General features: G+C 37.9%; 1 protein-coding gene across 1 annotated transcript in view; it reads right to left on the bottom strand.

Annotated features, from left to right (window-relative positions):
* Window positions 1-1,176: 1,176 nt before the first annotated feature.
* The window catches only part of pcsk6 (proprotein convertase subtilisin/kexin type 6), a 35,151-nt gene continuing 23,222 nt past the window's right edge, over window positions 1,177-13,105 (bottom strand). Inside the window, exons 15-23 of the mRNA XM_042415301.1 lie at window positions 10,366-10,502; window positions 10,106-10,273; window positions 9,489-9,591; window positions 5,957-6,153; window positions 4,011-4,098; window positions 3,820-3,923; window positions 3,394-3,523; window positions 1,836-1,948; window positions 1,177-1,406 (exon numbers count right to left, since the gene is read on the bottom strand). Of these exons, the coding sequence (XP_042271235.1) occupies window positions 1,309-1,406; window positions 1,836-1,948; window positions 3,394-3,523; window positions 3,820-3,923; window positions 4,011-4,098; window positions 5,957-6,153; window positions 9,489-9,591; window positions 10,106-10,273; window positions 10,366-10,502 (1,138 nt within the window). The 3' untranslated portion in view covers window positions 1,177-1,308. The remainder of the gene's footprint in view (window positions 1,407-1,835; window positions 1,949-3,393; window positions 3,524-3,819; window positions 3,924-4,010; window positions 4,099-5,956; window positions 6,154-9,488; window positions 9,592-10,105; window positions 10,274-10,365; window positions 10,503-13,105) is intronic.

The raw sequence follows: 13,105 nt of genomic DNA, 5'->3' as shown, positions 1-13,105 counted from the left end.
GCAAAACTTTCACCAAAAATTTGCTAATGCTTTTATTTTATATTGTTGGCAAATGACCATGGTATAAGCAGGATATTCAATGAGTAGGTGTGCGTTAAACAGTTTTAAGGCACAACGTGGAGGCAAAGAACCACCTGACACAAAGCATCGGGTAGTTCGCCTTCGCATTGTGTCTTAAAAACATTTAATGCACACCTACTTGTTGATTATCCTTTACTTATGCTCCAAGGGCATCTTATTGCATTTTGGTCTTTGAGCATCTTGAAGCTTCTGTTAAGTGGTCGTACCCAGCAACTTTAGAAAAAGAAGGATTTAGCAGCCAAAACATAGTAAAGTATGGGTTGGTTTGAAACATTATTTATTTGCTCAGAAAATCTTTTTGTACATTTAAAAGTTATAGTTTTGCTTTAAATCCAGTATTTTTCTATATTATTAAATATTCATTATTAATATACAGAGCAGTGAACTGGCGTGTTGTGTGTGGAGCAGATGATCATATAAAGAAATCCATCACAAGCCAACATCATCTTGGGCCAAAAGTAGAAAAAACTGTTGGAAACTTGGTGTTCAGAGCAGTCTGAAGCCAGTGCCTTTTGCTCACAGGGATTACTTCTACATACATTTACCTCATTATTTGACACGTCAGCCACTTTTAACATGGATATCTGACATTGTGACATTATATATAGATATATATGTCTGAAAATAAAGAAAAGTATAATAGGTCCCCTTTAAAGAAGACAGAGACACTTCTGACTATATAAAGCTCAGCGTGGTTTATTATTTACATTTTAACTGAGATAAAAGTTAAACTAAACTAAAAACTAAAGTCTTGAAAACAAAGTCTGAAACAAGTGATGGAAATGGCCGATTCTCAGAACGTTTTCAGACCCTGAAATGGTTTAGATAATAAAACTAATTTGATAAACCAGGAATAAAATAAACATACTATTTAGTGAATGTTAAATCCATTCATTACTATATTTGAATGAAAGCAGTGGTTTTAAACATTAGTTTTGTACATGTTCAATACACGTTCAATACAATGGACTATTTGTACACACTCCATATATTGCATAACATTTATAAAAATGCCCATTTTACTAAAATCCCACCTGCTTTCAGCAACTTACAGGAATAAAACTAGAGAGTTTCATTCCAAACAGAGACATCCACTGTTAAACTGAGCCATTTTAGTTCATTGTAATGTTGACCACAATGTTTGACCAAATAACTCTTCTGTTCTTTTCTATTGTCTCTCTTCAACACTGATTACAGAGGTGGAGGTGTTGGTTAGCGGTTGGCTCCTCATCCATTCATCAGGCAGGTACGGCAGCAGAACTGACGGTAAAGCTTCTTCTCACAGAGACGGTTAGACTTGACCATCTCACAGAACACCTCATCGGCTGACAGACAGAAGAGAATAGAAGCAGAGAATTAGCTAAACTACATGAAGACTGAGCACAAGAATTGTAATGTCTGCTGCCTGCTCAAGTGCCATTGGTGAAGTTGGTTTTACTATATATATATATATATATATATATATATATTTTTTTTTTTTTTTTTTACTTATTTTTGTATTGCATTAGATTTTTTGGAGAACATAAAATGGATAAACTATATAATTAGGAAAACAATCAATTTCCAATCAATAAACAGCACAGAAGAGAACAGCATATTTTGTTTTGAGGAAGACAGCAAGCTGTACTGTATGTTTAGAGTTGAGAACCTCCAGTATTACCAGGAGGGTGCACAACGTCACATGAAAACCCTCCATTGAGACAGTTTGTGTGGCTGGTGATTGAAGCTGATGTAGGTAATAATTTCACACTCACCATTGTTACAGGATGCATTAACAATACAGGTCCTGCTGACCAGACTGTAGCCATCTTTGCATTTGGTGCAAGTCATTCCGGGGCCACTGCAGATCAGACAGTTTTCCTCACACCTGGAGGCACAGCAAGATTAAACTAGTAGAACAAACAGTGCTGAAATCATCAAATCCTACACAAACACTTACTTGTCCCTGTCTTTTTATAGATAGAGATAGCGCTCAGCTATCTCTATCTATAAAAATTGTCAGTAATTTTACTTTCAAATGAAAATAGAACTGGAGTTGCTGCTCCAGAATATATCAGGTGTAAGATTCAAATGTGGTTGTTCATTTATTCTTTTTTTTTCAATAACATCGGTGTACACTTACAACATAAAAGACCTTTTAAGACACACATCAAAACATATACATAATGTTGGATCGTTCTGTTATGAAGGTCAAATATGGAGTCCCACAAGGGTCGATGCTGGGGCTTAAACTTTTCATATTATATCTTAATGATATTTGTTAGGTATCAAAGTCTTTGCAGATGATACACTTTTTTTGTTCTGGAGAGTAAATAACACTATTGGATAATATTGAAAAATTGTAAATTTGAGTAAAAACAAATTTATGGCCAATGACAGAATATTAAACATAAACATCCCTAATGAAATTCATATTGTCCAACTATTTGGTCTCTATCATTTTAATTACTCATTATTTGATATTTATTGCCAGAGAATTCCACAGACTGAAATGCACATCTGCTTTAAAGTAAAACTGTACATGCAAACCAAATCCTAAAATGAAATTCCCTTCCGTGACCATCATCACCTGATCTTAACTAACAGCTTCTGTAAATCTTTAGGAAATAACCTGTTTTTGGCTTTAAAGATAACTGATAAAGTTTTGAATTTAACTAAATCCTTCGGTTTTATTACCATTGACTTGATAAATAGTCAGTTGTTATGTTCCCTTGAATCCACCTCATTTATAATTCTTATTGCTCTTTTCTGTAGTATATATTTAAATAAGTTGTACATGTGTACCAACTCTACACACTAACTAAAATGCGGTAATAAGTGAGAGGCACATTTCAAGTGCCTTATAATCCAACATATACTTTGCTTTGTTCAAAATTGCAATACTTTTGGACACTTGTATTTGTGTGAGGATTCCAAAAAAGCTTAGGGTCCATAATTAAAACCATAAATTTGATTTTGTATACCATTTCAATATTAACTCAATCTATGGATACTGTGACTTGATCCTCCTTTTTTCAATCTGCAAAGGCCATAAATTGTTATGAAATAACATAAAATGTTTTTACTCAAATTTATAATTTTTCAATATTATCCAATAGTGTTATTTACTCTCCAGAACGAAAAAAGTGTATCATCTGCAAAGAGTTTGATACTTCACAAATATCATTAAGATATAATATGAAAAGTTTAAGCCCCAGTATCAACCCTTGTGGGAGTCCATATTTGACCTTCATAACAGAATGATCCAACATTTTGATTTTTAAATGATCCAGGGATGAATTATTGATATCTGTGGGCCTGAGAATTACTCACCTGTGACACATCTTATGGGGGACTCCTGCTGCCTCTCCAGAGTAGTATCCAGGAATACAAGTCTGCACACACCTCCACTCCTGCTGCAGGTAGTCCTCAGCACACTGGATACATTCTTCCTTACCTGGTCCTGGGAAAACCAATGTGAAACTCCATGTCATGCAAGTTCAATGTCTCCAGGTCATTGTATGAAACATTATCAAGAGCACACAGTGCTTTTGAAAAAAGGTGATCAAAACATATTTATGAGTGGATTGGCATACCTGTACCTGAATCTCTTCAGCATGTTCTGCTAAGCAACAAGTTTACCTACCGTTTCTTAATCAGCATTTGACTCATCACTGAGTTGTTTAATTTCTGCTTCTAGGCTTGTTCTTCATGGAAAGGTACTATATAAACTGCACATAACCTGGAAAACATACTGACCTGTACAAGTCCTACAAGAGGAATGGCAGGGGCTGCACGTCATCTCCTCCAGATGGAAAAAGGTTCCATTAGTGCATTCAGGAACACAAGTCATCCCCGCCAGACTACAAACAAAAACATCCAGCTACATTACAATACTTGTTTAAAAGCAAATGTTCATATATAATGGTAGTCTAGCTGTCTTTACGTACCTGTAGCCTTCACTGCAGGCAGTGCATCTATCTGCATACCTCAGGCATGTCATACATGTCTCATGACACTTCAGACACAATCTCTGACCTGGCATACACAGCAAGCACAAGCATCAATATATTTAGTATATTTAGTATGTAAAAGTCATAAATCAAAAAAAAGCTCTAAAAAATAAGCACAAACATTTCCAGTTGACAGGCTTAATCATCACCAATGTTATGATCCAGTAATGATACTTAAAGGTACCGTAATAGTGCTTTGGAGCAATGCATTTGTGAGCAGGTTCCCATTCCTGTTCCTGTTTGTATCTTAAGTACAAACATGTGGGTGACCCCATAAACATTCCAGCTGGTGTTTTCATGCTATTCCTGTAGTAGACAGTTAGTGGCAGTAACGTGCCAATAAACAGGGCAATGTGCTAGCAAACACTCAGGATCCATCGCAATACCCACATTTGTGGTATTTGCACATAGTCAGATGCCTACTTGTGTGTTGTGTTTCCAGTAGTTGAAGTTGGAGTAGGATCAACCAAACCGTGTTACAATCACAGTCAGATGACAATAAAAAAAGCACATTCAGGTGCTGAGAGGAGAAATATAAAGCAATTAGAGTTAGACTATCTAAAGCACATTAGTTTAGGTTTAGTGTACACAAAAGAGACATAACACAAGATTATTTTTGAATGGTTTCTGTCTGATAACAGTTTTTATAAATGGAACATGTTTCTCAAAGTCTTTGATGATGGATATGATGTTTAATATTTATCTTGACAGTATCAGATATGCAATATTAGTCTTATCAATACCATCAAAAAGAACACTGTTAATATTACATGATAACCATCTGTGGAGGTTCTGCCAGAAACTAAACCTTTGGATATTAATAATAATATTCACACTAAATCCAACTTTTATAAATTTCAACTTTTCCTGTCTGTTGATTATTGTTGGTGGTTAAGTGTAGTGTTTGTTGGTCTGTGTTGGGCAAATTACTTAAAAATTGCAATTAATGACTTTTACATATTACTCATTGTAAAATAATAACAGCACTCATTACTCAGCAGCTAAAGTAATGCGTTACATTACTTGTTAACTTGTTAACTAATTTACTTTCATTACTCAGCTGTCAAAGTTTCCTTTTAACAACTCAAAATCCTCTACACCCATACTCTGCATGTTTTCTATTTAACACATGTAGAAACAGAAATTGAGATGTTTGTGGTTTAACAAGCAGGCAGCAGATCAGTAACCAGCACCTGTTTATCAAACTTCTAAGAATTACATTTAATAATGATCTAAAGAGCCAACTTAGAGGTAAAATAGTTCTTCAGTGCGTGTGAGCTATAAGACATTTATCAAGAGGCCTACTCCTTTAAGAACAACTCTCATGTGATCAGATGATTAATTACATGTACTGTATGCTCTGAGCAGGAACAGCCAATCATAGACAGCAATTTACCCAACATCTGCCATATTGTTCTTTTTTAATCCTTACGTTTTACTTGGTGATATGAAAAAAAAACTTGTTTTGATTTGTTTTTATTGTTAATTTTGGAATGTTCTATCTCCAGTAGAACCACACTGACAAGTGCAGACAATGAAGATGCATGGAAAGTGATTGCAAACAAAATCAAGCTTTATTCTTATTTTTTGCATCCCTGATGAACAAAAAATGGGTCCAACATCCTATCAAATGCAGATAATAGGCTGAACTGACCCTATTATCAGTTATACAGTCCATATTGCCTCAATTCAAGTATTATTAATCATGACCAATGATATTTGTTTGTCACTTACATGACTGTTAAAAATCAGCTTAGCAGAGAAAGCCACGTCACAGTACATCACGTATAATGACATGACTGTTTGCAAAGAGAACCGCACAGTTCTCAATATACAGATCAGACATTTAATATTCTGTCTATAGAGTAGATGTGTTGACTTACTCTCATCAGCAAAGTAACCTGAGGGGCAGGTGTCGATGCAGCTGGAGTTGAGTGTGTTGAGGTAAAGGCCTCTGCGACACGAGAGACAATTGCTGGCTGATGGGCCATCACATCTTTCACAGCCTTTGCTGCAGCGTCTACAGCGACGAGACGCTGTGTCCTCATAGTGTCCCAGTGGACAGTGGCTCACACAGGTTCTACACACACACACATACAGAAAGATACAGTGTTAGATTACAGCAACATCTAGCTCAAGTTAGCTAACATTCATTAACATTAGCTTTCATAACCTACTAGTCATACCAGACCAAGTAAAGCTGTAGCATCTAAACCCTTGTGTGTGCCGAATTGAGCAAGTGTACATTTTATTGTTTATGAGTTCAACTTTTCATTTGGAAGACTCTATCTCAGGGGTCAGCAACCTATGGCACGCATGCCAACTGTGGCACACAAGGCCATTAACATGGGCACACAGAGCAATTCAATAAAAATATTTTTTTAATATCCTTTTTTTTTGATAAAAACTTTTTTTCAATATAAAATATAGCCTGATGGTGAACTAAACAAACAATTTAATTTAAAACAATACTGAAATAATTAAGTAGTCTCAAAATGCACCATTGTTTTTGACAGCAAGAGAGCACACACAATTGACATGGTCTATTTTACCGCTCCTCCCCCCTCCCTCTGATCCGCTGATGAGTGCAGCACTACAGCGGTAATGAAAATGTAGGATAGCTAGTTAGCTTTCTTTTTTAACTTTATTCCAAGAACAACTGATGATGGCATGAGCAGAAGTAGGTTGTCTAATATTTGCCTCTTTCAGCCGTCTTGGACAAACGAATTTGGAATTATTTCACAAAAGGACCGAGCTGTGTGCACTCTCTGCTGCGAAGATGTTGTGTCCAAGTGTAGAACATCATTTTGAAACAAGGCACAGGAAAAACTTCAAAGATAACGCTGATAAAGCTCAATCAATCAAGAGGGCAGTGCCCTCACTGTGGGCATCAAAATTCACAAAGCTGCGCAAAACGCTGGAAACTGCCAATATCGATCAAGTGGCCTCCATTCTGGCCTGTGGGAAAACCTGCCAGAGAAGTTTGACTGTCAGAAGAAGGTGGCCTTTGCACTGATTTCAGCATTTGGATCCACATATATGTGCGAACAGATATTCTCACATATGAAGTCCAATCTTGGGTCGTTTCAAAATACGAACCAAAGATCATGCAGCTCAGTGAAGAAAAAAGGGACAAGGTTCGCACTAAATCTGTGAGATTGATTTAATTTCTTTTAGTGCCATAGTAATTTTCATACATTTGCTCAAATAATGAAGTGTGTGTGTGTGTGTGTGTGTAGAGTGCATATCTTTTGGCATGTGGAATCTAGACGAGGAGAAAAGCAGCAGCGGTACATAAATCAATCGATAAATTCTCTTTATGAAAATGAACTGGCACTTGGGTCTGTGATTTTCTTTTCTTTTTTAACAATGTAAAGTGGCACGGGACATCAGAAGGTTGCAGACCCCTGCTCTATCTGCTAATTCTTCTTTTATAAGTAAGATATTGTAAGATATTGTAGAAAAATAACAAAATAACAAAGCTCCTGAATACAGTAATAAGTGAGCAGTGAAAAATGCTACGACAGAGTATAAAGACTAACCAGACACCAAAATGTATGCTAAAGACAACAGAGGCAGAGTCTGCAGGAGAAATGCTCACAGCCCTGCACCAATCCTAGGGGTTGGTTGGCTGTAGGGGTTTTGTTGGCAAATCAGTTTTGTCTCTATTAACTGAACTGAGTTTAACAGGGTAGAACTGAAAGTAGATAGTGAAAACATGACAGACACTGCAGCCACTTCCAGTGAATGACTGTGGGTTAGAAGAAAGGTGAGTGATGCCAGCGATGGCAGCATGCTAGCTAGCACAGTTAACATGTTCATAGCTGTTAGCTAGTCATGTTAGCTAGTGATGTTGTTGAAAGGAGTGTATGTTTTGATATTTGCTAAGGTGAGGTAGCTGAGGATGATTGTCTTGTTGCTTGGTGGGTTGAGCAGCATGCTTCCAGTGATAACAACATGCTAGCCAAACATGTTGTTGGATAGCATGCTGTTAGCTTGCGATGTTATAGAACCTCTGTGTCACTGCATCGAACAAATCAATGACTGGATGTGGCAAAATTTTCTCCAACTAAATAAAGATAAGATAATCAATAGATAATTGTCTTTGGAGCACAGAAAGAAAGACAGAATGTCGGCTCTCACCTTGGCTCCCTATCTCTCATAACTAAAAGTCAAGCCAGAAATCTTGCTGTTATCCTGGACTCTGATTTAAATTTCAATAGCCACATCAAATCGGTAACTTTTTCAGCTTACTACCATCTAAAAGATATTGCAAGAGTCAGAGGAATAATGTCCAAGCAAGACCTAGCAAGGCTTACCCATGCCTTTATTTCCAGTAGATTGGATTACTGCAAGGGTGTGTTCACAGGGTTTTCAAAAAAAGCTCTTCGGCAACTCCAACTTATTCAGAACGCCGCTGCCAGGGTCCTGACGAAAACTAGGAAATACGACCAGATTACACCAGTTCTAAAATCCTTACACTGGCTACCAGTCACTCAGAGAATTGATTTCAAAATCTTGCTACTTGTCTACAAATCACTCTGTAGCTCTGGGCCCAAATACATCTCTGATATTAGCTGTATGGGTACAGGTAAAGAGGGGGTGGTCGGGGACACTTGAGCCTTATTGGTGGACCCAACTCAATGAAACACCAGTTACTGAGAGGGTGCCCACCTGGTGACCCTGTAGACTTGCCTGCACTCTTAAAGTCACGTACAGCTGCATAATGAAATTAATGTTCTTTTTGTTGGTAAAACAGGTCAAGGAATATGATTCATGAAAAGTGTGGTGAGACTAGTGGAACCAGTTATACGGTGATGGTGGTTGGACAACTGAGTGGCCCATGGCATTCAGATGAAGCTGCCTATCAAGCCAGTTGGACCAGCCGTTGTAGTTTAGCCTGTGCAGATACAATGTAGATATAAGGCTGGGTCACTCCTTTTAGTATTGTTCTGGTGTCCACCAACTCATGAGAGTTGCTGCTTTAGGTGCTAAATACTCCACAGTGTTCACTAGCTAGTGACTGCCTTTGTCTGTCTGCTGTTTAGTGCTTGCCAGGTAGTGTACAGTGGATTTATTAAAGCTTTTATGCTGAAAACAGCTGCCAATTGCTGCTGGAAACAAGACTGATGAGAGAAGAGTTGAGGGCTTGAAAACCAAAATAATTGGCTTAAAGCAGCTAAAAATCTCTATAGAGCTGGGGGGAACTGCAGAGTTGGGTTATATTTTTCTTTGGGTTTGTCAGTACCTTTCACAATCAGTTTTACAGTCATTTGATCCTCTGTCAATAGATATTGATTAGTGCAACTTTAAAGGCTGGCCAAACTCAACTATTTTAGGAAATGTTTGTCAAACTATCTGTTACCTAAAACAATGTGAATCTCATCTTTACCCCCTTTGGTTCTCAACTCTTACCTGCCACTTTTCAAGTTGCCCAAGCTGAAGTGGATACAGTTGAGGCAGTGGTCAGAATCTGGTCCATCACAGCCCTGGTCTCCACACTCACTGTGGCATGGTCCTTGATGCATAGTCCACATTTATTATGATCAACTTCACCACCATCATCATTGTTAACAGTGCAAACAGCATATAAATCTCTTTCTACAACATTATACATTAATTATTCTAACACATGGGACAAGAACTTACAGGGTAACTCCTAAATAATGCTAAATGGAAAGTTTTCTTTATACATTTAACATCCGCCTAAATTTATGAATGTCTGTGTCTGACTGTACTTCATGTGGAAATGTGAGGGATTTTTTAAATGTATATTAGCTCCTGCTTTTATCTGAACTTATCTTTTATTATCCTAAAAAGAAATATATTCCCCCCATATCTTACCCACCTTCTTTATATTGTGCAATAGTTTTTGTAAACATTTGTGAAAATAAGCTATCTATACATGAGTTAAACATGCTTCTTACAGGGTATATTTCTAGATGTCTTGCAGAATACATACCCAAAGACATAGTATATTTTATATTTCATTTAAGATGTGAAAGTTGTGTAAAATTTTTTTAGTCTCTCACCATTGTATTCGTCTTCCTCCTCCTCCTCCTCCTGGAGCTCTGGCTCCTCCAGGATCTCCTCTGGATTTACAATCTCCAACATCCTTGAGCGGGAGTGCTGTCCCCTGTAAGGCTGGTAAGGGTGCTCAGATGTGCCATAAAGGATCAGTGTCCATTCTCTTAGGTTGCCTGTGCCAAGTAACGATCATAATAATCAGCTTCAAATGTAATGGTAAATTTAAATGTGTGTGTCTGAGTGTGCATGTGCTGCTGAGCCTTACCCAGCACCTCAGGGTTGCGTAGCTTTGACGGTGAGTCAATAATCTCCAGAGTCCATGTGCCCTTTGCCTTCTCACCCCAGAAATGAACTGTCATGAACTCCCAGTTCCTGAAGCCCCCATTGGAACTGTCAAACAACCTGTAAACACAACAGTGAGGTGAAATGAGTGCCGGTAAAGGTGACAGGGCCTCATTTTGGGGTGCGAAGTGCAGTGGTGCACCAGTTAACTTCTATTTTCCTCAACTGAGCTGGTTTGGTATCTTGGTGATTTGTCATGCACCACAAAGGGAGGAGAGGCACAATTGAGGGTATGGCAATCTCAATCCAGCCTTTTCAGAGCAAGTTGAAAGCTCTGCGCACTTGTATTCCATAATATTTTGTCACTTTATTTGGTGAACGCACCCTCGTAAAGTTTCTGAGATCAAATAAAAAGTTCCTGAACTTTTTAGGTCATGTATTGCTCATCTTTCCTTTAACTTTTTTTTGGTTATGAAATTAATGCCTGCAAGACTAAATAATTATGAATAATGATTAACAAGTGATTCTTACCAGCATCTGTCATCACAACAGCTAGATTCCTCTTTACAGCCATCTGAAGGCGTCATCTGCCGTCTGTATTGGAACGATGTTGCACGCTATCAAGGCACAATGACTCATGCCACATCTGGTTAAATTTTGTACCATCAGCACTAGACTGTTGCAAAATAACCACAGAAACTTCTGTACTTACATGCACATGATGTAGGTAATGATTATGAGTGATTATTTTGCACAGTTTCAGTTATTATATGGATCACTGTGGTGCCAAACAAAATCGTAAACTATTATGCATGAAAAACATAGTGATTACTGGATCATCAATGCGTCCAGAAAAGACATCATCTGCTTTTGGCAGCATATTTGAGGTGCTGTATTTATATTTGATATTCTTTACGACCCTGCCAATAATATGTTTCTGCTGAGGTAAACCCTAAACAGGATTCCCAAACTGGCAGCGTATCATGACTGTGTGTTTGAAATGTTTAAAGTGAAATTAGCAAACATGATTGGCCACGATTGTGACAGCCTCTTTACACGCCCACCTTCATGTATGATAATGTATTCTCCCTGATCCCACCCTGTATCCAAGTGTGCCAAAGGTGCGTCTGGCACACTTCACTGCAATCTATGTCATGCTGCTGGGTTCAAGAAAATAGGGTCCAAGAGCTCTATGTGTATGGGCTAAGGTACCCCTTAAGACCCCTTTACACTGTGCCATTTACATGTGATGAAATGACTATATCATGCAGTAAAACACGTCCACCAATAGCTGGTTTGGACCAAAGTAAACCAAAATCTCACAATAATACTACCGCTACCCACATTTATGCACCCAGCAGTCAGAATACAATATGAAATGAATGACCTAGAATGCACTGGGCCAGCTGCCTATTAATGTTTATTGGTATCGCAGCTGCTAGCATACCAGTGTTGCCAGTTATAATTGTGCAAACTTTAAATATAGACTGTCCGAGTGTGGCCTCTGCCATTGAGTTGGTAAGAGCGGAAACACAAGTGAACATAATCCAGTGAAAACATGGAGCATGCTTATGTCTCTCCATGTTCAGTGCGTTTTTAATTTTTTTTTTAATCACTTCTTTTACTTCCTCTATTGTTATGCGACTCTACAGTATCCCGTGTCCTGAGTGAATCCCTGCACGGCCCAGCAGCAGCTATGAGTTTCAAAAGTTTTATTTTTCACATACAGGACATTCCACTGAGTTGTGGCTTTCACAGAGAAAGCTGACTGTCCAAATGCAGTGCGACAACATGGTATGGTACAATCTTTTTTAGAGGATATTCTGGAGATTTAATAGAACTTGCTGAGCAAGTGTACACAAAGTCACGTAGTGGAAGAGGGGCCAAACCATTTAAAATTTTATAAACTAGGCACAAATTTGAGAATAATCTAAAATTCTCAGAGCTCAGTACCCTACAGTGATGGAAATGCATTGGCTTTATGTGAAGAGTTTTTAGAGTTTGTTTGTATAAGGACTCAAAAGGTTTTATGGCTATTTCTCCAGCCTGCCCCCAACATGTGATGCAATAGGACATATGAGAAAGAATCATAGCATGCATAAATATCTTGGCTGTGTCCAAAGAGAGACAGTTTCTAATATGTCTAAAATTTGCTAAGTTGTACTTTATGGTTTTAACCGTTTTTTTTTTTAAACATGTTTCTTAAAGTTCAAATTTGGATCCAATGTCACACCAAGATTTTTAAAATCAGTGACTATGTTGATCTTTTCACCTTTGATGAGAATATCAGCATCAAGAGGTTGTACCATGGTTTTAGAGAAAAACTTACTCTTTGTCTTGTTTACATTTAGACTCAGACATGATTGATCAAGCCAATGTGTGATCCTTTCCAATGCAATTGTTAGCTTAGCAGCAGCTAACTCAGCTGTTTTTGCATGTGTGTACACAACAGTGTCATCTGCATACATTTGCAGTTCTACATCATGACACTGTTGAGGGACATCATTAATATATACGCTAAATAATGGACCTAAGTGGACCTAACACTGATCCTTGTGGAACACCCATTGTGCACTTCATGTTACTGGACAGTGTGTCACAAACTTTAACACATTTTATCCTATTAAATAAATATGAAGACATCCAAGCCAGTGCTCTAGATGTGTCAAGGGGATATAGCAGGGGGCTCAGGACACAGCCTTGGGGAGATCCAGTGTTGAGGG

This window comes from Thunnus maccoyii, chromosome 1 (genome assembly GCF_910596095.1).
Source record: "Thunnus maccoyii chromosome 1, fThuMac1.1, whole genome shotgun sequence".
Taxonomy (NCBI): Eukaryota; Metazoa; Chordata; class Actinopteri; order Scombriformes; family Scombridae; genus Thunnus; species Thunnus maccoyii.
This window is presented reverse-complemented; position numbering and strand designations above follow the sequence as displayed.